The sequence below is a fragment of the Talpa europaea genome, assembly GCF_964194135.1.
Source record: "Talpa europaea genome assembly, chromosome: 14".
NCBI lineage: Eukaryota > Metazoa > Chordata > Mammalia > Eulipotyphla > Talpidae > Talpa > Talpa europaea.
In genome coordinates, this window is record NC_140082.1 from 52462031 (window position 1) to 52486502 (window position 24472).

Below are 24472 nucleotides of genomic sequence, written 5' to 3' on the forward strand. Positions count from 1 at the left end.
GTTCAGTCTGCAGAGTTTAAAGTGTGGGATGGAAAGTAATAGAAGGTAAGTGAGGACAGAGGCAGGCATTCATTTTTCTGCGGAAGAAGGTCTAGGTCTCTGCTTTTTCCCTCTGGAATTGGGCAAGGTAAAGTAAAGGCATCATCTGCCTTGTTGAAGGAAGGGTCCCAGGAGGTTGAGGGAGGGAGTACACTTAGTGAGAAAGACCCAGATGGAGCCCCAGAGGGGCGAGAGAAAGAGAGAAAAACAATTACATGTGTGCTTCAGCTCCATGAAGGCGCGACACGCACATCACAGAACCCACCCCCCATAAGAGTATGGGAAGAGGCTGAGGATGGTTCAGTCCAGCAATCGGGACACCGCCCTCACCAAAGAGGTCCTCTTGGGTTCCTCTGCACTCAATCCTCCCACCCCAACTATCAGATTACGCCTCCAGACTCCCTATTATGCCATCTTTTCTAAAAACTTCATATGTGTAGATCTTTTGCATCTTTTGTTTAGTGTAATTATTTAGGTTCATCCATGTTGCTGGCTCTAACAGTTCATTCCTTTTTATTGCAAAGCAGTGCTCCATGCATGGACACACCATGTTCTGTTTATCACTCACGTCCAAGTCTCTACATGCACAACTGCTTCATTTCTACAGAATAAATACTTAAGAGTGAGGCTGCTGAGTCATACAGCAGAGGTGAGTTCAGCTTTTTTTTTTTAAGATTTATTTATTTATGCATACAAGAACTGGGGTGTAGGCCAGAGGTGAGGAGATTGGGGAGAGGATTCACCAGAGACTGAGTGGGGAGCAGAACAGGAGGATCTAATGAAATACACTGCTGAGGGGAGCAGCAGGTAAGTCAGGAGAGGTCTGCTGAGCCATGTGGGTAGCTCTCTGGCCAGGGATCAAACTCGGCTGCAATGGCTGCAGATAGCCTCATAGTGCTGAGACTTAACCCCTTGCGCCACCAAGGAGGCTGAGTTTAGCTTTTCAAGAATGAAAGTGTGAGGCTGTCTCCTGGGGTGGGCGCACCATTTTATATCTCCACCTACAGTGCTGAGGGCCCCAAGTGCTCCATGTCCCCATCACCATCGCTCACTGTGCATCTTGACTATCACTGTCCTAGCGGGCAGGATGTGGTCTCTCACTCTGGCTTTCACTTACCTTTCCCTGTGATGATGGGCACCCTATCATGTGCTTATTTGCATTTCTGTGCAAAAGTCTATACAAATCTTTAGCTCATTGTATTTTACTGGGTTGATTCCTTGTTAAGAACTGTTAAGAGCGTTCCCTATATTCTGGATATGAGTCCTTTATCATGTATATGGCTTGTAAAATATCTTCTATTCTGTGAATTACCAGAGATTTCCTATCTTGTAGCAATAGTGGGAAATGTCAGAATGTAGTACCTGCCCTATGTCCTCCTGCGAGGAGCCCTAAGAGCTCGTGTGGAGAAATCACCCCCTGGAGGGGAAGGTAGAAATGGGCAACCATTCAGCTTGAGAGTACCCCCGGCCAGGCCGTCTAAGGCCCTCCTGGCTTAGAACCTAGGCTGTTTTTTAAAATCTGTAGCCCCTGCAATTACAAGACCTGCCTGCAGAGGGCAACTTACCAGTTTTCTGGCCTGAGACAGGCCCCGGGAAAGTGCTGTGCCTACTCAGGGAAACCACCATCACACCAGTGGGCATCAAACAGCACCAGCATAGCAGGCAGGGGTCAAAGGCACCTGATGGTAATCTCAGCAACATCCCTGGTTCCCATCTGGCCCAATTAGTACTTCAGAATGGAGGTGCTGGCTCAGTGCCCCGTCACCTTCCTCTCCAAACCAGTCACTTACTTGAACTCTGTTTAAAACCAGTGGCAGAGTGGACAATGACATTCAGGAACCCGCAGAGCCCAGGAGATTCATCATCTGTACAAGAGACCAAACAGGTGAGTGTCTGCCCTGAAGCAGATGACAGGTTCTGCTTCAACATTAACCCTCCAGGGGACTGTGTTATCATTTGCCCAGCACTGTGTAGGGTAAAGCCATGGACCCAAAACACACCCATGTGGCCTTTGTCTTGGAGACCTGAGGATCTCTGGAAAACCAGTGACTAAGATGAAACTAAATGAGGTTCCTAGGGCAGGAGAGGGGATGGGGTCACATTTAATGTAGAATGTGTGTGTGTGTGCACGTGTATGCACATGTGCATGCACAAGCATATCTCTGTGTGTGCAACTGAGTGTGCACGAGCATGTGCAACAGTGAACACAAACCAGGCAACCCAAAGGTGTGCAGGAAGCCCTGGCTGAGGACAGGTGGTGGGAACAGACCCAGAGCACAGAGGGTGTGAGGAGTGTCCTGTGACCAGAGCTGGAAGTCATTGGTCTCTACCACACAGCAGGGACCACCTGGGGAGAGACCACTTTTAACCTATCCTGTCAGAAGTCAACAGACCCTAAGCAGCACACACATTCCTTCAAGTGGACATCCAGTAGTCCCTAAGACAATGGTACCAGCAGAAATGGAGGGCAGTCCTCACTGTTAGGGGTGCCCACCTTCTTTGTTGATGGTTAGTGGAATGCTGTGGACGGTCTGAAGTTTGACACATGAGTTGGTCAGCATCTGCAGCTCTACCGACGTCAGGGAGAAGCTTTTGAAACCTGAGAAAGAAACACAGGTGCACCAACCAGTCAGTCTGAGGGTAGCTCGGACATTCCAGGACACCTAGGGCATGTTCTCATTCCCCCACTAGACCCTCACCACTCCTGTGGCCTGCTCCCATGGAGGAGCTGGTAAGTAGCAGAGCAAGGTGTGGCCCAGAGGGCCCAGGCTGGACTCCAAGGGCTGGAGGACTCAGCATAATCCTACAGACCGGGAATCCACCTGCCACTCAGCAGTGCCACAAGCAATCTTCCTGGGGGTCTCCCCAGACAGATACCCAGGATAGCTGTCCGGCACTCTAACTTAGGCCTTATCCCTCCACCAGATGAGAGAAAGGGGCTGTTTTAGGGTATAGCACTGACAGGACCCAGATGCCGCAAACAGAAAATTCTGGGTTGCATGCACCAGCCACCAGAGCTGCCAGGATGCCTCTTCCCCTAGAACAGTCTGGTCTAGGGGGCCCTGCCGGGGAAGATGAGACTCAACTTGGGCACAATGACAAGGCTGAAGGGAAGGGTGCTCAACACAGGCCCAAGTGTATGGAGTCCCCAGCCCGAGTCTGTGAGACCAAAATGGTCCATGGCTGTGGGAGGACCAGGTCACCATGGTATGGTGCTTAGCAAAGATGGCTCAGGAATCCCAAACCATACCCCAAGGGGTGGAGAGGGAAAGGTGGTTACAGCCCAGGACTTGACTTCTCACCGTGAAGGCTGCCAGAGGGGCACCTCTCAGTACAGGACAGGAAATAAGTACCCGCAGAAGGACGCACCCTCTGTGAGAGAAGCTATGCAAGAGAAGCGAGCATGCCCCTCTGGAGGACGGTCAAGACTAGCCTCTAGGACAGGGGAGTGGGGCCCAGGCAGGCCCAGCCTCTTTGGCATCTGCACCTATTGGGGTACAGGGAAGTGCAGGTATAGGCTTGGAAGGCAAATAAGGGGGTTTGCTAAGGTGTGTGGCAGTTCCAGGAGGAGGTAGCATCAGAATAAGAAGGTCCAGGAGACAGAAGGGAGATTCAAGAAAGGCCAGTGGTGTACAGAGGAAGTCAGAGAGCAGGTGAAAGGTACAGGAGACCTGTCAGGGAAGGGGCCCTGTCAGGACAGTTCCTCTCTACTTATTTATTTTTTAAAGATTTATTTATTTGTGCATATAAGAGCTGAGGCACCGGCCAGAGATGCAGAGGGTAAGAGGATTCACCAGAAACAGAGTGGGGAACAGAACAGGCAGTGTCCGAAATACACTGCTGAGGGGAGCAGCGGGCGAGTCAGGAGAGGTCTGCTGCGCCATGTGGGTAGCTCCCTGGCCAGGGATCGAACTTGTGCTGCAGTGGCTGCAGATAGCCTCATAGGCTGTGTCTTAACCCCTTGCGACACCAGAGAGGCCCCTCCTTTCTAATTTATTTTGCAAATTAGAGCTTCAAGTAACACTACACTTGGATAAAAGAGTTCTGCCCAGCCTCTTAGAATGAAAAAGGACTGAAACCACAGGAGTTGGTGACGCCCCAGTCCCAAAAGCTCCAGTACAAGTCTCCATGTGGAGGCCACTTACATTTCTTCTGCTGCTCTCGGATGTTCTCCCTCCACTCAGCCCGCTCATAGTCAGATGAAATCAGAAATGTATAACTCTGGATGTGAGGAGAACACACCCCGTTATCTCTACCCCACCTAAGGCACTGCCCCGTGCTGTCCACAGGGTGACCTGCAGGCCTCCCCCAGCCACCACAGCCTGGTGACCAGGCATGCTCACAGGCTGGCTGTGGCTTCCAGCTCTCTCCACCCTGCTGCCTGCTCTGCCCTGTGCAGACCCACCTTTACAAGCCCTGCCAGGAGGGCCTAGATCAGGGCATACGTGTCCTACCGTAGGTGCATGGAGAAGGTGAAGGCTGAAGTTGCCCTGATGTCTTGCATTGACTCACAAGCCTGAGCTGTGACCCCAGACAAGGCGCCAGGAGTGCAGGGCACCCTCTCCTAATTGCATGCTGACAGATGTGTGTGGCACCCAGGCTGGAGAGGCCCAGGCTACAGACAGCATCTGGAGCAGACTGAGGACAGAGGAGCCTCAATGTTCCCGAACAACATCCATGGCCACGAGTCTGGTCTGCACAAACCTGAGATACTCTTCTTGTTCAGGATCCCTAGAGACTCTGCCACTCCCAGCTGTGGGGTCAAGCCACTCAACCTGGGGCTATAACCCAATGCTGCAGTAGGAGGGACACATGGCTGCCAGATCTCACTGGACCAGCCTCTGTTGGTATAGGATTGCTCCCCAGAGAAGGGTTGCTACCACAAAGGCCACATGGCAGCCAAGGCCTCTGCAGCCACAGTGGGGCCAGACCATGGAGGCCATGGTCAGCAGGGTCTGCCTGGGGGAGCAGAGGGAGGCCCAGCCAGCTGAGCAAGGTGGGAGCAGGCACTCACCTTGCCATTGCGGCTGTGCACTCTGAAGGCCATGCTGGGAGACATGAGCAGGAGCAGCGACTCCTGCTCCGAGAGCTTCTTCTTCAGCCTCTCGATGGCCTTGCTGCCCTTGTTGGCTTTCTGAAAGGAAAGACCAAGCCTCAGTCATATTCCCATCCTGGGATCCGGTGTTGCCTGTTCCTACCACCCCCAAATTGGTCTTGAGGGCGAAAGCCATGTCCGGAGCTGAGCATGGTGCATGGCTTCAGCCTGTCTGTGCTGATCTTTCAGGCACACAGGCACAGGCTGCCAGACGTGTTCGCTAAGGCTTTCTCAAAGGAGTTAAGTCCTTCCTGTCCTGTGGGCCCTTTACAAACCTCCCTTCCTTCTGTTTCTCCAAACTCGGACAATGTCTGGGAAGCTGCTGTGACCACCACAGGCCCTTCCCCATTTCTGGCTCTGAGCCATTTCAGCATCAGGCCCACAGAGGGTCCCACTGGAAGCCAGATGCAGGCATCTCGTCAGGAAACCCTGCCTTCCCTGTGCCCTGTAACTCCCCGCTGAAGCCCCTCCACCCTAGGGAGGTGGCATGCCTTCAGCAGCTAGAAGGAGGGGCAGAACGTGGAAGAGAGCAGTGGTGCCCCACCGACGCAGCCCTGGCTTCCCCTCTGCCTCAGGACACTACCCCACAGGCCACAGGCCTAGAGTTCATGGTGGTCTTGGGACTCCCACACTTTCCTCAACCGACTGGTTTGTGGTGCAGCAGGATGGGCAGGTGAGTGAAGGGCTGATCACCCTTGTCCTACTGGTCCACCTCAGCCAGGTGTCCCCAGGCTGATGCCCAACTTTCTTGGGACCCACCTTGTGTGTGGCTACCACATGGTACCTGCTCTGGCTGGGCCAACCCTCCACACAAGGGGCTCATCCTAACTGCCCAGTCTTCTGATCCTCCCAGGACACACTGTCCGTATGTGGACAGCAGGCGCCTTCCCCAGCCCACATCTGGATGGCTCCAAAACTAACAGTTCTGCATGGGCTCACAGGGGCCCCAGACACCAAGTGGGTCAGAGGCCCAGAAGAGCTGATGCATGGTCAAGTGTGAGGAACTGCCACGTGAGCTGCATAGCCCGGCTCAGGCCCGCCCAGCAGGTCCCACCTTCTCTCTCTGGATGTCATTCTTGATCTGAGAGATCTTGATCTTCATGGCATCCAGCTCCTCATCCAGCACCAGAGGGATGTTGGGTGCCACTTCTGACTCATCCAGTGTCTGGAAGCTGAGATCCGTGAGCGGGATGTACCATTTGCAGTCATACTGTTGGGTTTTGCTGGGTGGGGGAGCGAGCACATTAAAACAAGCCTCCTTTGCTAATGTCACTGCTTTCAAGTGCCAGTGAACTCTAAGTTCATGGCCATGTACAGTTTACCCAGCCTTAAAACCCAGCTGTGATCCACACAACAGTACCGTGCAGGCTACTGGCAGACACTGGAGACCCCAGCCAAGTAACCCCTGGGAACAGACATTCCACATCCATAACCAAGGCCTCAAGGGGTCTGACAAATCCTGATGCGTCTTTTCTGCACTGCCAGCAACTCACAGGTTTCCTGATGTGGGAAGCTGTGCCCAATGGAAAGAGAGACTGCAGAGTTTGAGGGTATGCATATCCAGTGTAACCCATCCTCTGACAGACAGGGAAAGTGAGGCTCTTTCTCTTCTGATTAAATCTGTTCAGCATGGCACTGGCAAAATGAGAGGAGTCAGTGCTGGCCCTTCCCAAAGTGATCTTTCCTTCAATCCAGCCCATGCAGTTTGGGTGGTCTGATCCCTGGGGGCTGCGGGTGAGGTTTGCAGCTCAATGCTGAGAATAAATTAGAAACCATCAATAGTGATAATCAAATGACATCTGTCAAGGGGGTTGTACAGGGGGTGGCAAAGGGGTCAAACCCTGGCCTGCACAAACCCACAACTGGCCAAACCCACAGTCCCCTGACCTGTCACTCACTCCTCCCTTCCGGGTCACAATATGACAGTCCCCCAACATGTGTGTTTCCCCCTTCTCTGAAAGAATCAACAGTCCAATAACCAACCCTGACCCAGGACACCTCTAGATTGTCAGCAATCTAACCTTGAGCAATCTAACCTCTAGATTGTCAGCAATCACCACTAACCTTGAGCTTGACATCACATTCAGTTGGAAACAGAATACAGCCTAAAGAGAGCCATCCAGCCACACAGCTACCGAACTAGGTTTTCCTCCATATCAAAACCAACCCCATACCCCCTAGAAAGCCCGTTCCCTCCTGGAGGGGCAAGGACACGTGGCTGCCCATGGTCACTCACCCTCCGCTCTGCTTCTTGAGCTTGGTACACAAGAGCAGGTCAGTGAAGAGGAAGACGTGGCGCAGCTTGCGGGCCCCCTCCACGAGCTCCACCATGAAGCTGTCCTTCAGCAGCTGCCGGTGCTGGGGGAGCAGGGTGGGTGCTCAAGTTAGTCTATGGCTAGCAAGGCAGGTGGTCAGCCTTTACTCCCCCACATTCAACCCTCAGAACTCAGACCTACTTTCCACAGTGTTCTCTACATAGGCCCGGTGAAAATATATGCTATGCACATTGCTCTTTGTGCAATAGTTTCATCCCAAGGCCTCAAGGGATCTGACAGCAGCCAGGAGTGTTTGAGTGATTGGTTCATAGAAGAGGGGAAGGGTGAGTGGATGATGTGTAATAGCCACTGGACTGGATGCAGGGAGGGGCATGGTACAGCCAAGTCACTGTCTGTGTGTACATGATAATGGGAGAACCTCTAAGCAGAGGCCCACGCCTCTCCAGGACAGTAACTGGAGACCATGAGCAAGGAGTCAGCCATGTGTAGGACGGGACATTCCCACAGAGGCAGCACCACAGAGCAGGCCCACGGTGAGAAGAGTTTGACACTCCTCTGCACATGGGAGAAGCAGTGTGCTGAGTGGGGAAGAGATGAGCCAGAAACACTGCAAGGAGGAGGCAGTCCTGGTGGTCATGGCAAAGACCAGGCCTGGTACTGAGGGCAGGAGGAGGCAGGGAGGCCCTCAGTTGGGCAGCCTGAGATGGGCAGCTCAGGTTGACAAGTTGACCCCAAAGCAGCCTTCTTAGAACTCTTCAGACCTAGAATGTCCAAGGGAACAGGAGGCACTAGCTCCCAGCAAGCCCTGCACCTCTCTCCAACTGGTGCTCATCTGAAAAGACAAGGTCTCTCTGGCTCTCACACCTCCAGGGGTCACCAAATAGGCACATGAAATAAACCAGCAATTCATGCAACAAACAATGCCTGGTATCTCCTCTGGATGGTGCTGTGTAGTGCTGGGGATGCAGACAGGATAAGGTTGGGTCACAGTCCCCCACACCTAGGCTGTGGCCTAAACATGGTGTGAGTGCACATGCTCAGAAAGGCGTGTCCCTCTGACTCAGCATCTCACCCAAAGCAAACACCCTTGCGTGGAGGTGGAGCAGGGCTGGGCCCTGCTGATCTCAGAACAGGGACAGCACCGCCACAATTTCTAGAGGGTCTGTGAGACAGCAATCAGAAGAGTCGGTTCACTGGGACTGCAGAAGTATGGGCATGCAAGTCAGAGTCTTGTGTTTCTGTTTCTGTATATGTGTCCCCAGGTGTGTGTGTCCCTGTGAAGGCAGATACGACTCTGGATGTCTCTGCTGGTGTTTGGGCTCATGTCTCTGCATCTGTGTGTATCCCTGTGAACCCCTGCCTGTGTTCCTGTGTGTGTCCCCACGTACATCCCCCTATGTGTGTATGTTTGTGTGTGTCCTCTATGTATTGTGAGATAGAAGATATCAAGTGGTGGGATGGTACCACTTGGGGAGCCCCCCCCCCACATCCTAGGTGGAGAACACCTGCTGGAAGAGACACCACTTCATCCTCAAGTAACAGTACCCTGATAAGTATCCCCTAGGAAATGAGGTGTCAAGGGCCTTCTTGCACCTTCACTGCCCACGCCCACCTTTCTTTCTCCACTGTGATGATCTGGTTCAGTTACCACATTTCTCTGAGTCTCAGTTTCCTTAAAGACAGGATGGGGATGAAAAAGACCTGTCTAGAGGCATACTGGGTATAATGGGTCACACATAGGGCCATCTGCTACCACTTACTGAGTCCTCTGTGAGTACAGGCCGTACATTTAGCTTGTCCATCTTATGTCTCTTGCTCCTCATGAAGACTCAGCTATTAAGACATTGTCATCCCCCTTTCTACAAACAAGAACACTGAAAGCCAACAAGGTCACACCATGTGTCCACAGTCTTCTGATGAGTGGTCCTCCCCTAGGTTGCTGGCCTTCTCCAGCTGTCACTTAGGCAACATCATCCTGTCCACACAATAGGCCATCCCCTCACCCCAAGAAGACTAATCTGGAAGATGCGCACTGTTAAAGGTTGGAGGTATCCCCACCAAATGGGAGGATAGCTCTTACCTCACAGGGTTGTCATGAGAACTCAGAAGCAGTTCTTTCCTCCCTTTGGAAACTTGATATTCAATATCATATGCCAAATGTGGAGGTGGGGGAAAAATAGGTATTCTCCAAGCTCAAACCCTCCCCAGTAGAAATTCTAGAAGGACCTGCAGATTCGCTCCCAGCTGGTGATGCAGAAGGGCTCTTCCAGTACCACCAACACAGACGGTGCCCAGTGGGGAAGGCATCTCACACCCACACACACTCACACCACATCCCACCCTACTCCCAACTTCATAAAGTCTTTCGCAGGTGGTGAAACCTTTTCAGCCTCACAACCACCCCAAAGAGGGGACAGGGACCCTGGTCACTGCTCTCACAGAGTATGGACACTCAGCAAAGAAGGTGTTTCCACGTCAATATTGCTGGTAAGCAGTGGACATCCCAAACCGGCCACGGTACCGTCAAGCTTCCTTTCTATGGCCCAGGGACTGCACACTGGTCTGGGCAGCACAGAGGGCTACATGGAAGGAAATTCAGGCTGCTGACTGATTGATGCTGTGTGCCCAGGAATGGCTGCAGGCCAGGGTGTGAGCCTGTCTGTCACTGGTTTAGCCACCATCAAGTCATCTACCTTTACCAAAAAGCGCTGGATGGAGGTCAGTGCTGGTCAGACCCATAAGCTTTTTTTTTTTTTAAAGATTTATTTTTATTTATTTATACAAGCACTGGACACAGTCAGAAGCGTGGGAGGGTGAGAGAATTCACCAGAGCCAGAGCGGGGAGCAGAGCAGGCAGACTGAAGTACACTGCTGAGGGGAGCAGAGGGCGGCAGGAGAGGTCTGCGTGCCATGTGGGACCCTCCTCCGGTGGCCGGGGAGCAGCCAGGGATTGAACCGGTGCTGCAGAGGCTGTGGGCAGCCTCGCAACGCAGCGCTCAACCACTGCGCCACCAGGGAGGCCCCTCCATAAGATTTCAGAGGCCACTAGCCCTCCTACCCCTTTTCACAATTGGAATGCCCAAGTGATCCTCCTCACTGAGCAAATATTGCTTAAGTCAACAGCGGAGGGGAGTGCGAGAGAGTGGACACAGATAAAAACAATCTGTGTTTATCCTTCACCAAGCATTCAGGCCCAACACAAGTCCTGCTCAGTCACCTCCTAAGACTGTGGGTACAGGAGACCTCTGACAGCAGACCCAGGGACAAGGGCTGGGTTACCAACTCATAGGCAATGTGATTTTCCTCAATTCCCTAAGGCAACTGCCTCCAATGATCCAAGGAACAAGAAGGCCTTTCTCACCAGAGATCCTAAATGACAGTCAGAGATATGAAGAAAGACTCAGCACCACATGAAGGGCCCAGGTGCAAATGGACTTGCACATTTGCTTCCCAGGAGGTCAGTGTTCTCATAAAAGAAGCATCAGCAAGAGAAAGAGCAGGCATCCCAGGAGAGAAGAGCAAGCCAGGCATGAACCCACCTGCTATAAGGAGTCCTGGCAGAAGCAGATCCTACCTCTGCTTAGAAAGGTGAGCTCTGGGGGAGGTTTGGGGGAGAGGCTCCCATTTGTTGTAGGAAATGAGATCTGGCTCCCACAGCCCCCAAGGATAATGGGTAGAGATTCCCAGGAGGTGCTAGGGACTCACCCCTTGCTTTGATGGGCTCAGAGGAGCTAGCACGTGGCCAGGATTGCTGTGGAGCTGAGTGGTGGAGTTCTTTCCATAACCCGTGGTCCACCAGGTGACCAGGCACCCAGAACAGTGGCCCCTATTCCCACCCGCTGGTAAAGAAAAGAACAGCCTGGGGAGGAGTGGTATACACATTCCAGGCTACCCAGTGGGTGAATCTGCAGGAACACTGGGATGTGATCCCTATGCCAGCCTGGATCCAGGACCTCGACAGGGCTGGGAATAAAAAGAAGGGACAGCTCCTCTATAGCCCTCCCTAGGCCAGGCCCACCAGGAGAAACTTGAGCAAGGCCCTTACTCGCAGTACAGTCAAGTCCGATGAGACTCTGGGCGTGTGGGAGCTTTCCACTCAGCACTCAGAGTACCAGGTCCCAAAGAGGTGTGTGGGGGACGGGGCCAAGTGCAGGGCAGCAGGGTGGGCCAGAACTCAGCACCCGGGACCTGGCACATGAACCAGAGGAAAGTAGCTATCAGAAGCCGCAAAGGTCAGGTTCACTGCCAGCTGTGTCCTGCCTGGTCCATACAGCAACTGTCTTTGCACAAGACCCCAACACCGAGGATCAGCTCGCCCCATGTTGGTGGCACTTCTGACAGAGGATGCTCATGATGGATGCCAGCTCCCCAACTTGCACACACCTCTGCCATCTCACCACATCTGTCTGGCAGTGAGGCACCTTCCTATCACCACCCTGTACCCCTCCAAGGAAGAGACAGAGGCTCAGGGCACCCTTCATGTTTGCCTCTTACTGGTGGTATGCAGGGACATGAAGACTGGCGTGGCTGTCCATAACAGAGGGAGGAGGGGAAAAGAGAACCTTCCTGGCGGAATCTTCAGCCATTCTCATTTCATAAATACAAACTGCACACCCCTGCTTCTCCTCCCCCTTTTAAGTCTTTAAATTCAGTATTAACTGTTTTCAATGAAATAACAGTCAGGGAAATTGGTGGTTCCAGGAAGACAAAATTTCATCCTCCTGCTCACTAGTCTCCCCAGAGGAGTCCCTGAGCTGAAAAGGGTATAGGGGAAAAAGGAGTGCCCTGGACTTCACACCCTACAACAGACAAAAGAAAGGGAGCCAAGTGAGACACGCCCGGGAACTCCACCTGAGTCTGGTACACAGGCCTGGCTTTCACATGCTGGTGTCAGGGGCCCCAAAGGGCAATAAGTTTTTTGCATTAGGCTGGACTGTCCAGGCACAGTCTGCTGAGGACCAGAGAGGTGCCCTGTGTCCCTCCACCTGGCAGGGTGGGCAAAGTCAGACCAGTCATACTCACCTCTCCTTTTTTCACAGTCATAGACTGCCGGCGGGGTGTAATCTCCTCATTGATACTCGACAGGAAGTTCTGAGAGATGCGGAGGGCATCCTGCAGCAAAGGGTGGTCAGGGTGGCTGGAGGGGGTGTGCTTCAGCAAGTCCTGCATTGGGTGAAGGACAGGTTAGCAAGTGCACTGCAAGCAAACCGCAGACACACCCTGGATGTAACCCAACGGTGTCACCGCCGCCTCTCACCATGAACCTGGGCTGGGCCTGTGTGCTCGCACGCAGGCGCACCATTTGGAAGCAGGATCCTAAACAGCACTTCCACAAGTCCATGCCGCTTGCGTGCTGCTAAGAGGGGCTCCCACTCTAAGGGTCTAGGATTGGGTTTCTCTACCTGACCACTGGGGACATTCCGGGCTGGAGAACCCTTACAGCAGGGGACTGCCCTATGAACTGAAGGATGCTTAGCACCACACTGGCCACTACCCATTACAAGCCAGCTGCACCGCCTGGTCTGAAGTTGTAACAAAAAATGTCTCCCAGACACTGCCTCATGTCCCCTAGGGGGCAGAGTTGCTTCAAGTCCAGGAGCACTGTCTTATGCAGGGTCAGGAGAGAGCCCTGGGCCTTCTGAGTTCCTCATGCTTTAGATAAAAGTCTAAACCTCTTCAGATCAAGATGGGAATATTGACTCATTCTCCACTAGGAATATGCACGTAATCTGTGCTCAAGGTCAACAGAGATGCAAAATCCTCTTTGCTCCCAAAACCTGTCTGCAAAGAGAACCTGGAGAGATGAGATAGCAGCAAAGGAAGGTTCTTGTGTAGATGAGATACAGGGGCTCTGGCTCGGCCCCGCCATGACGCTGGCTGTGGCTGGGCTACCACGGCGCGCACACTGAATAAGGGGTTTCAAAGGTACACTGGGTCACCCACTAGATCTCCCTCTTTAATTAGAGGAAAATGAGAAACTATAACGTCATGTAACTTTAAAAAGAACAAGGCAGAACTGTATGGATCAAAATGAAACCATCTCCACAATATAACGTTAAAGGGGGGAGAAAAAGCACAGTGTGGAAACGTTTACAGCATAACACCTTCTGTGTATTTTTAGAAAAAGGTTTGTGTGTATCAGCATGTGCACAGAGAATCTTGTGGTGGTGGGAGCCTTTGTGGGGAGGAAGTGGGAAACAAAAGGGAAATTTCACACACTTCTATGAATTAGTTGTAAATTAAAAAAAAAAAAAAAAAAAGCGTGCACCACCTGCTCTAAAATTATCTAAACAGGGTCACCCTGGCAGTTGGACCAGGTTTCTGTTCTCTGATTTTGTTTCTCAGTAGTAAGACAACCTTGTTCAGCAGCTCCCTTCCGACGTCTGCCCCAACAAGAGCACCTGGGACACCTGGAGAGTCGGCTCCACCCCTATCCCCCTACTCGAGAGCCCACGGATGGCAGAGGCTGCTCACTTCTTCATCATCAATAAAGGCGCATGGCAGGAAAGGGAGCAAGTGGGCAAAATGACACTGTCAGTGTCAATCCCAGGACAACACAAACAAGAACCTAAGAGTGAGAAGACCCGGCTGTGGGCAGGGACGGTGCCCACGCCACCACAGGAGGCACTGCCATGCTCTAGGGCGGTCAAGGATGGAGCGACTCACATGCAGGACCAGCGTGCTGCGCGTCACTCGGTCCACAGGCTTGTAGAGCAGGGCTGCGGAGAGACGGGCAGGATGAGCGATGAGCCCACGGAGAAAGCAGGCTGCCCAACAAGGGCTGGGGTTGGCAGGCAGCAGCCCCAACCTCCATACTTCCCAGTAAGAACTCCATGGTAAGGGCAAGCCCAGAGCGCCTGCAATGCTAGACACTCTGCCTTAAGCTTTCAGCCTATGACATTAAATGCTGGACCCAGAGCTGCTGGCCGGAACCCGCACCTGCCTGGCTGACCCGAGAGAGGTGCCAAAAGGGCTCAGCACTGATGCCCTTCCCCCCTGGGGTGAGGAGCCCACCTGCACCCTGGTGAGGAGAGGCAGAGGTCTTAACCCTGGCAGGAGACCTGTTCTCCAGCCCAAAGGGTCCCCCGGGAGCCAAGCAGCATGCTTCTCTCAACATCCACCCCTGGACAATTTGGAGGTCTGATTCTGAAAGCAGCAGGAACCAACTCAGGTGGTAACCCAGCTCTCGGATTTAAGGTATCTTTAAGGAATCTTGGCTTTAAGGACACCTGGACCCCAGCAGCACACAGGGACCAGGCAGCCTTGGCCAGCCCACTTCTCCCTGAGGCTGGTGAGCCGGGTCCATCACGGGCAGAGATGCTTAGACACTCTGACACTGTCAGTGCATTTCCTCACCTAGTGAAGGCACTGGTATCTCCATTTACAGATGGGGAAACTGAGGTGCAGCCACATCTGTTGCTCTGTGTCACTGCCCACTCTATTCTAACAACCAGAAGTGAGAAGGGACTTAATGTTCCTGATCTCACTTTCTACCGAGAATGAAGAGGGTGAGGATAGACCCAGGAATCTGACAACCTCAGCTTCTTTGCTTGGCCACTCCAGAATTGTGTTCTACAGAGTTACTTCCATTCTAGACCTGTTCTTTCATCTAAAGAAAGGGAAAACAAAATTCGTACAGGGCGTCTGGAAAGAACACAACATTCTATGTGCCTGGCATTGCCTAGTTTGTGGGCCCTGCTAATGCCTATCATTCCTCCGGTGCTGCTATTGGAGGCAAGCTGGTCTGAACACATCCTTTTCCACCTGCAATGTCCTTGTCCCCACTCTCACGAATGGAAACCTGCAGCAACAGAAACACCAGAGGGTCACCCGACTGGGTGTGGTGTTTACTTTTCCAGCAAATGCCATGCCTATTTGCAGCGGTCACCCACACAGGGGCATGAAGGCGGCAGTACAGAGAACTCACTTTCCAAAGAGTTCTTGGTGGTTTGGTCCTTGGCATCCTTATTGCTTCTTGCTCTCAGGTTCTGCAAAGAGAAAGACACTTTTGTACAGAGGACTACTACAATAGCGTTGATGTTGCAGAAAGCTCTCTGATCAGAGAACTCCAACAGAAAACACCCCTCTCTCACTTCACAGAATGTCAGATGCAGGAAAAATCAGGACTGGGCCACAGCAACACATGGCTTAACGTGGATGCCACGGTTCACTGGGGACAGTATCTTAATTGTTTCCATCTGGGGCAGACATTCTCTTATTGCGGATGGGGGTGGGGGGGTCTGTCCTGTGCACCACAGCATATTAAAGCAGCACCCCTGGCCTCTGCCTATAGGTGCAGTGGCAAATCCCCCCTCTGTAAGACAATCAAAATGTCCCCAGGCACTGCCAAGTGTTTTTTGGGGGTAAAATCACTGGTTGAGAGCTTGTGGTATAAAGAATCTGCATACGATTCCACCCGTCCTAAAGGCAAGAAACTGCTTTTTTGGAACGAGTGAACAGCATGCAGGGGCCTGGGCAGGGGAGAAGAGCACTCACCTGTGGAGATGGCCAGGGTGGGCCACCACTACTGAGACCTAAAGAGGATTTCATTTCCACCCTACCCTCTCCAACTTTCCAAATGTATTTTCTAATAAAGGGGCACTAGGATTCCCCAGACAAGAGTAGTTTTTAATGAGTAGTCAGTTTCACTGATTTGGTCCAAAGGACAAAAAGAAACAAGAATAAAGGACTCTGAGTGCCTGGAACCATCTTTGGAAAACAGCTGTGACTGACCCTGGTACCAGGTCTCTGAACACAAACCGGCTCATAGACGGGAAGGGTCCCCAGAATCACTTCTGTAACCTTTCACGCTGCAGAAACCTTTCAAGATTAAAAAAGATGGTGTTTTAGCTCACTGGGGCCACTGCACTTTGGTACCTTTCCTGAGAGTTGAACAACCCTCACAGAGGTTGTTCTTCCTTATATCTGCCTCAACAGCTCCAAAGGGTGTGAGAGGATGCGAGGGGGTGTGAGAGGTAAACACAAGACTACAAAATTCAGGCATCGTGCTCACGTGAGCCCTGGGTACAGCCAATATGCCAAGTGCCCCATGTGCCATGTGTCCCTGGACAGCACAATGCCAGGAGCTTCAAGAAGTCCTGCCTCAAGGAAACATACATTTGGTTTAACCCCATGTTTCCAAAATTGACTTGACTCCAGGAATCCTCTTCATATAATACCTATTATCTATCATTTGGGGTGCTGGCATTCTGCAGAACCCAGCCTGGACAACTTCAATTAAATGGGACACTGCTGCAAGCTCTTTCTCAGACTTAGTCCTGGGAGAAGAGGGCAGGGCCTGGCAGAAGCCTGAAGACACCATTCTCCCTCTCCTTGGGCCAAATCCAGTCCCCATGTTGAGCTCTAACCTCCCTATTCCCCCCTTCCCCCCTCAAAGACACCCCAACACCTCTACAAGGCCTGCTGCTTCCTTTTGCTCTAGCTTCACTTTGCTCTGCCTTAGTGACTTGAATCTTTTTGGAAACATGAGTGGAGAATCAAAGTGGCTGTCACCTGGCAGAACAAGTTTCACAGAGGACTGTCTTTGGCTGGCAAGATGCCATCCCAATCCCTGCAACTGGCCATGGCTGGGATACCTACTTGTCTGGGTGGATGGGACCAGGTGGCTAATGGTTCCTCCCTCCTCTGCAGAAACCTACCTGGGTAGACTTGAACTCAAGCCTCCTCTTAAAGGATTGATGAGGTCTCTATTTCTCAAGGCCACTCAGGATTCTCCACTGCAGCTATTGACTTGTGGGGGTATACTAACCAAATGAGCTAAAGCAAGGAATGGACTGAACACTAGGGACATCATCCCACTAGGCAAACAAGGTTAGTCGAGTCAGCATGGAGCCTTGGGTGCTAGTAGCCTGTTCCTAGCAGCACCAGGAAGGGAGCAGGGTGCCCCACTGGCTCCAGAGACATGTGCTGTCACCTGGGAGACAATCAGTACTAAGACCCACATGGTTGCATGATAAACTATTGAAGGGCACAGAGCCCTTGGAACAAAGCCAAATGTGATACTCAGGTGTGACTATCTCCCAGCAGGTGGTACCCAACAGCCAGCTATGGAGACTATGTCTAGTCCCTGTGTGTCTCACTAATAATGCTGCCTTTCTCGGATAGAGGTCTTTCCACCCAGAATCCTTGTGTGGTGTGGAAGGCAAAGTTGGAGCTCTGTAAAGTTGGAGACATCAAAAGGCAAAAGTAATTATAAGGCCCAAAAGAGGAAAATGTACCCCAACTGCCACCAGTCCATTCCCCATGGCCTACTTGTCCTCTCTGTATCTGAGGGTTTCTTTTGAGACCCTCATGCTAACACTCCCAGGCTGGAGCACTTCTCTCACATGGATCTACGGAGCATAGTACACAGTGCTGGCCCTGTGCGAGCTGCTCAGCTTCCCCAGCTCTCAGGACGGCTGGCAGGTTAGAGGAGAAACAGAGTGTGACAGACACCTCCTCCCCGTCCCCATGCTCTCCAGTGACAAGGTGCAAAGTCATTCTCAGCATTCTCATGTCAAGACCTCTGCTAATGGGGCAAAACATGTAGATGCCTCACTGCCTGGAGATTGTGCAAGAAAACATCAGAAGACCTTGCTGAGCTCCAGCTTCCCCCAGACTGGCCAGAACCACATAAGGAACATGCAGTCTAGATGCCCTTGGAGATATGGGATTCCCACTACAGGACACTTCTCAGACTGCTCCTTTTGTAGCATCCCCTACACTGGGCGACAGAGACAGCCCAGAGGCATCTGGAAATGGAGCTGAATTTTATGACTGGACCTGTTTGGTGCATCTTGTTCTCCTGAGTCCTGATGTACCAACAACCAGCCCACACCCCTCCCGTGGGAGGTGGAGGGGTGCACCTGTCTGCGCAGCATCATGTATACCTCAGAGATTTCTGCAAACTGAGCGTTGGCCTGACAGCACTTCTCAGCTGTTTCCATGGCAACTCCATAGTTGTCTACAAAGGCCCGGTATACACCCAGCTGGCTGGCCTGCAAGGAGAAAAGAAGAGAGTGGGACAGGTGCACGACAGGTGTGGGACAGGTGCCGTGGCTCCCCATACTTCTGAAAGACGCCTGGGCACAGTTCTGGAGAATTTCCAGGTGTAGAGATAACGCAGAACTGCAGGAAGCTCAGCTCCTGCATGATGCTGCCTCCCACCTGCTTCCCCTCCCCACACACAGTGCACACTTCCATCTCCTAAAGCGACAGTGAGAAATGACTCATGGCCCCGGGCAGGTTACAATTCCCTTCCATAGCTGCTTAGTCCTCCCACCCAATTCCTTTAAATGGTGCCACCAGCAACTAAGGTTCCAGGTTGCCAGTGGATACCAACAAGCCCCTCTATGAAGGTGTGACTGAGTGGCACCTTCTCATTCCGTTTCTCATTCCAGCTGCAGAGACCACAGTGGCTAAGGAGGCTGGCCCCCAGCCCGTGGTGGCTGCTGTGCTCTGCTCATGTCCAATCCCTCAGACACATAAGGATCATGCAGACTAGATGCCCATGGAGGTGAGGGGCTCCTCTGCCCAGACATCAGTCCAGACTTGGTGAGGGGGGGCCCAGGGGTCACACTGCACACTGGCAGGAGTCCCACTTGTTGTTAGTTTATAGTAAGAAACATTTTCCTTGTCCTTCATGCAATCAAAGAGAATTACAGATGGTCTCCTTACTCAGCCTCCTGCTCAGATACCCAACTAAGTGAAAACTTGCATGGGGTGTGTGTGCTGCCACCACTACCCTTAGGCCCTAGGCAGCCAAGGAGAAACCAGCTCTCATCTTGCACCAGCAAACCCAGGCCTGGTGGGCCACTCGTGGTCTCCCATTGCAGCTGGCCCACAGTTGGAGGCCTAGGCTTATGCTGATCCTGACACTTGTTCTGTGTTGAATCTAAATTTTATTTTACACACTTGCATTTATGATGAATTTTATGCTTCTTCAGATCAAAATTTCAAACCCTGGGTGAGGTAAGCACCACTGGTTGTGTCTGGTCTCTGGCGCCCCTCCCTTTGGGGTTGCCTAGGGGGCTTGAGGATGCACAGGGAAAGAACAGCAGCTGCAAGGGGACTCACTCTCCCCACTGTGACGATCACCCCAGGGAGGCACTGCATCTGCTCATTCCACGTTCTTCATCATTAGCAAGAGTCAAACCCAGAGTGTTCTCTGCTCCCTCCTCCCTCCTCCACCGGTCACTCAGCACCTCCCAGCAAAACGATGGCCCTGCTTTAGGCCATTCCACAGCTGTGAAGCATCCAGACACAGGGCTGCCGGCTGGCAGGAGATACTTGGTAAAGAAGGAACAATCATGCAGTACAGCAGATGGTGAGGGCTGAACAGGGGCAGAGGGTGACAGGACTGCTTAAGAAAATGTGGTCAGGAAAGCCTCTCTGAAGAGGTGATGGCTGAGCAGAGTTCTGAGAAGATGTTATTGAATTTCATCCCCCAAAATTCATAGGCTGAAGCCCAACACCCCCACCCCCAGGCTTCCTCCTCCTTCCCACATATATCTAAGAATATGACTGCATCTGGAGATAGAGCCCAAAGAGGTCACTGGGTTAAATAAGAGGGAGGGTAGCATCTCATCCAGTATGACTGGTATTCTGAGAAGGAGAGGAGAGCAGGAAACAGGCCCGCATGAAGGGCTGAGCACGGGAGAACACAGGCAGACGGTAGATACCTGCAAGGCAGGGACGTACGCCTCGGAAGAAACCAACCCCGCCAACCCATTGATCTTGGACTTCCAGCCTCCAGGACTGTGGGAAAATAGGTTTCTGTTGTTTTAGCCACTCAGATTGCAGGCGCCCTAGCAAACAAAACTCATGCAGGGTACAAGGGAGGAGAATCCTTTTATTCTCTTCCTACCCATCTCCAAGGAGCGCATATCTTTTTTTTTTTTTTTTAAAGATTTATTTATTTATTTACTCAAGAACCAGAGTACAGGCCAGATGCGCAGGAGGGTGAGAGGATTCACCAGAGACAGAGCAGGTAACAGAACAGGCAGACTGGCGAAATACACTGCTGAGGGGAGCAGCGGGCGTGACAGGAGAGGTCTGCAGCGCCATGTGGGACCCTCGCCAGCCGGCCGGGATGGAATTGGCACTGCAGAGGCTGCGGACAGCTTCACAGCGTGGCGCTCAACCTGCGCCACCAGGGGAGGCCCTAGCGCATATCTTCCACATGGCTTTAGAGAAGTTATAAGTAATTCATTTCTGTAATTTTAGCTCATCAAAAACCCAGCAGCACCCATAAAAGGACAAGTGGAGATCACGTGTCTCCCAACCTGAGGCACCAAGGACACAGCATCACTGCTCCACTGTTACTTTTTTTCTCACCAGAAACTCAGAACCTATTCCTGAATTTATTCCCAAGGAAACATCAACTCAAACCTGTCTACACCATCGAAAAAAAAAAAAAGTCAAGGTCATGAAAGACAAGCAAAAGCCAAGGAACTGGTAAGAGAAGGAAACTGAAAAGATAAGGTGACCAAGTACTTCTCATGACCCTCAACTGAATCCTGAATCAAACAACAAAAATGGTTTGAGGACACCATGACTAATGAGGGTTGCATATTAAATTAAGAATCACATTAATACAAGTTTCCTTAAACTTGGTAATTATCAAGAAGGCCATGGCCTTATACTTAGCAAATATAATGATTTAGGGATGAAAGGATGGGTATCTGCAATTTCTCCTCAAACTGTTCTGGATGTGTGTGCACATGTACAGATGAGCGGAAAAAAAACAAAGATCATGCAAAGACAGAAAAATGATACAATCAGTGCGGCTGGCACAGGGGAGTTCTTTGTACTGTTCTTGTAACTCTTCTGGAAGTTTGAAATAATTAGAAAACTGAAAAACTGAGCTGAGAAAATTCAAGCTAGAAACAAAACTGTGAGTGGTGCCAAGATTACGCCAGCATTCCCACAGAGGAATCAACTATCTGGTTACCAGATAGTTCTAGTCCAGAGGGGCCATGGCCAGGGGACAGGGTATTGGGGGTTCCTTTAGTCCTAAGATCCTCCCAGCTGGACAACCAGACAGAGCAATGCTGGGCTGACCCTGCTATGTTGACCCGAAAGGGCTGGGGGTGGAGACCACATCTAGCTGTCCTTGGGTGGGACCCCTGCACCCATCCTGGGTGGGACACAATGCAGCATGCAGTTCCTGGGACGCAACTTCTCACTGCAGGCCCAGCCCTCTCCCCAGTCTTCCTGCTGCCACCTCTGACGCATAAAGGTAGCTCAAGGACTCCAGGGAAACCTTCTAAATTCCCATGTTCATCAGACTGTCAAAAATAAAAATTAAATTTCCAAGTGATTGTGGAGTGTTATTTGGGCTTGAAGAGTGCTGGCTGCTCTTACTGCCCAACAACATGATCCTCCCATTTTCGGGGGGCGGTTGTTGCAGACTGAGTCAAATTCACAAAGTTCAAAGCTGCTGACACAGCACACAGAGAAATGGCATTGTCAAAGACTGAGGCACTGACACCAACATACAAACCTCCCTCCCCCCGCCGGCTCTCTGCCACAGGGAAGGGGTCCCAGGTGACAAGAATCTGAACAAACAGGCGCCTCGTGTTCACTGGCCGGGAGTCCTGGAGTGGCCTGCGTCGGCAGCTGGGGGAGAGGAAGGAGGAGACTGCCAACAGGAAAGCCACACCTCAGAGAGGAACGCTCAGGCCCAAGCATGGGCCAAGGTGAGGCCAGGGTCGGGGCCAGCTGTGCATCCGGTGGTCTGGGAGCACTGAGGACCGTGCTCCACACACAGGCATAGATGGGCCCAGGAGATCTGGGGCCACGCCTATCCTTACCAGAGGAGGATCTGTTTCCCTTGAGAGCGAGAACAATCCAGGGAAAGAGCATGTGCAATGGAAGGCCTGGGCCACATCATGAAATCATGATTTGGGGTCCTCACAGATTGAACCCTCATCACAAAAGCCTACCCTGCATGTGCCTTTGAGATAGCACACTGCTCTTAACCCCTCACCTTCATTCCCAATGGCTCCCATTAAAGAGACTTGTTCGGGGCCTCCCTCATGGCGCAAGGGGTTAAGAGTCAACACTGTGAAGCTATCCACAGCTACTGCAGCATGAGTTTGATCCCCAGCCAGGGAGGTGACCTACATGGCGCAGCAGACCTCTCCTGACTCGCCCGCTGCTCCCCTCAGCAGTGTATTTCAGTAGATCTGCCTGTTCTGCTTCCCACTCTCTGGTGAATTCTTGCACCACCACCCCCTCCCACCTCTGGTCTACACCCCAGCTCTTGTATGCATACATAAATATAAAAAAAATTAAATAAATAAAGAGACTGGTTCCCTCCTTTAGGCCCACAAATACAGGGGACTCCTTTTCACACATGAATCTCATGAGTTGTAACGTCGTATGTTGGAAGATAAATGCTGACCCAACAGCTCCCATCTTGAATTTTGCTCTTCATCCTCAGGACCCTTAACTGTTTCTTTCTTTTGAACAAGTTGTATCTTTATCCATGTCTTTGTAAACTGTGTACCCAGGACACAACCCCCAGTGTGCCCTGACCGGTGCTAAAGGGCCGACCAACGCCCTTCATCATCCACTTGGATTTTACTGATTCTGTTGATTTTTTAAAAGCTGTATCCTTGGCTCCACTTGGGCCCTGTGCTCAGTGAAGGCCCAGAGAGGCTGCTGGCCTGCCTTCTTATGGGGCCATCCTGTCCTGTGAGGCTGCTTCCACCTCTGCCAAATGGATTCCTGGCAGTTGGGGTTCTGAAGCCCTTTCAGATACCCTCATTCAGTCATCAAAACCATGTTTCCTTCAGATTGACAGTCCCTAAAGCAGGGCAGAAAAGCACTTTTCTTGAATACAGACAACCCCGGGTTATAGTCCAGTTGAGTGAGCAACCATTCCTCAGTCCCCACGTGCATGATGGGAAGACAAGACCTGCTTTATAGGGCTGCCTTAGCCCAGGTGAGGCGGGGCACTCTGCAACCCCTTGCCACCCTGACCAGAGTCAAGCCTTGGTACTTGGGATCCAGACCACCTCACAGTGCCTCAGTCCTCACAAACCAGTCCCCAACTCACCCCACATTCCTCTAACTGTACACAAGGAGGAGTCCTGATTCCTGAAAGATACAAGGCTGTTGCTTGTCAGTCTCCAGCATTAAAAATGCATCCAGTTTCTGAAAACTGAGCTGAGGGTTCCATGCATAGCCCATTTTCACTTCTTTCTGCCAGCAAACATGAGGCACAATTCCCACCCCCTTGATTTTTATTCAAATCAGCCCTCCCCAAGCCACTTTTATTTCTTTAATTCTCCAAGTGCCTTTAATTCCATAATTGAAATAAAGTATAGTATAATTCCACTCTGTTCGCACCTATGCTTGCCCCTCCAGGCTCCCCCCGTCCCTCCATCTCTTCTGTCCTGTGTCTACGTTCTCTTCTCCTTGGCAGTAACATCTGTTTGACCCAAAGGGGTCCTCAAGGGGCAGCTGGACCAATTTAGAGACCAGAAATCCTGAGCAGAACTGAGCAGAGCCCGAAGGACCCAGGAACGTACCCAGGGTTGGCAGAGAGAAGGAGACAGCATCACTGGTCTCAGGCTGGTGTCCAGTGAGGGTGTAGTGGCTGGGCACCCTCTTTGAAATCTGCCCTTTCGCATCTGAGACAGCAAGACTCTCACTCATCACTGTCACCTAGAGGTCCACAGGTCGCAGGGGAGGCCTGGCTGCCACCCGGCCACCCGCAAGGCCAAAATCTCCCAGGCAGCTGTCAAGTATGGGCTCCAAGTCACTCACCAGTTTTTGGAAGAGGTCGCCCACTCGCTGCTGGTGGCTCCACTGCTGCACGCGGGGGAAGAGCCCGTCATAGAACTCCTTGTGGATCTCATACAGCTCAGGCACTTTGAAGAAGATGGTCTCAATCTGCTGGCTCGTAAGCACCGGCTGAGAGGTGGTGGCAGCGGCCTTCAAAGGCTTCATGGGCTGGAAGAGTGCACAGGTGAGGTAGCCCAGGTGCAGGTAATCCAGCAGAGGCTTACCTATTTGTTAGGACTCACTATTTGTTAGGTACGTGGTATGATCA

General features: G+C 51.9%; 1 protein-coding gene across 2 annotated transcripts in view; it reads right to left on the reverse strand.

Moving 5' to 3' along the window:
* BCR (BCR activator of RhoGEF and GTPase) overlaps window positions 1-24472 on the reverse strand; it is a gene marked incomplete at both ends in the record, with an annotated part of 107908 nt that overhangs the window by 14118 nt on the left and 69318 nt on the right. For both annotated transcript variants that reach the window (XM_084253298.1, XM_084253297.1), the window contains 11 exons: window positions 1830-1904; window positions 2534-2638; window positions 4185-4260; window positions 5054-5173; window positions 6189-6357; window positions 7371-7492; window positions 12433-12573; window positions 14077-14129; window positions 15338-15398; window positions 18300-18407; window positions 24187-24372. In XM_084253298.1, the coding sequence (XP_084109424.1) occupies window positions 1830-1904; window positions 2534-2638; window positions 4185-4260; window positions 5054-5173; window positions 6189-6357; window positions 7371-7492; window positions 12433-12573; window positions 14077-14129; window positions 15338-15398; window positions 18300-18407; window positions 24187-24372 (1216 nt within the window). The remainder of the gene's footprint in view (window positions 1-1829; window positions 1905-2533; window positions 2639-4184; window positions 4261-5053; window positions 5174-6188; window positions 6358-7370; window positions 7493-12432; window positions 12574-14076; window positions 14130-15337; window positions 15399-18299; window positions 18408-24186; window positions 24373-24472) is intronic.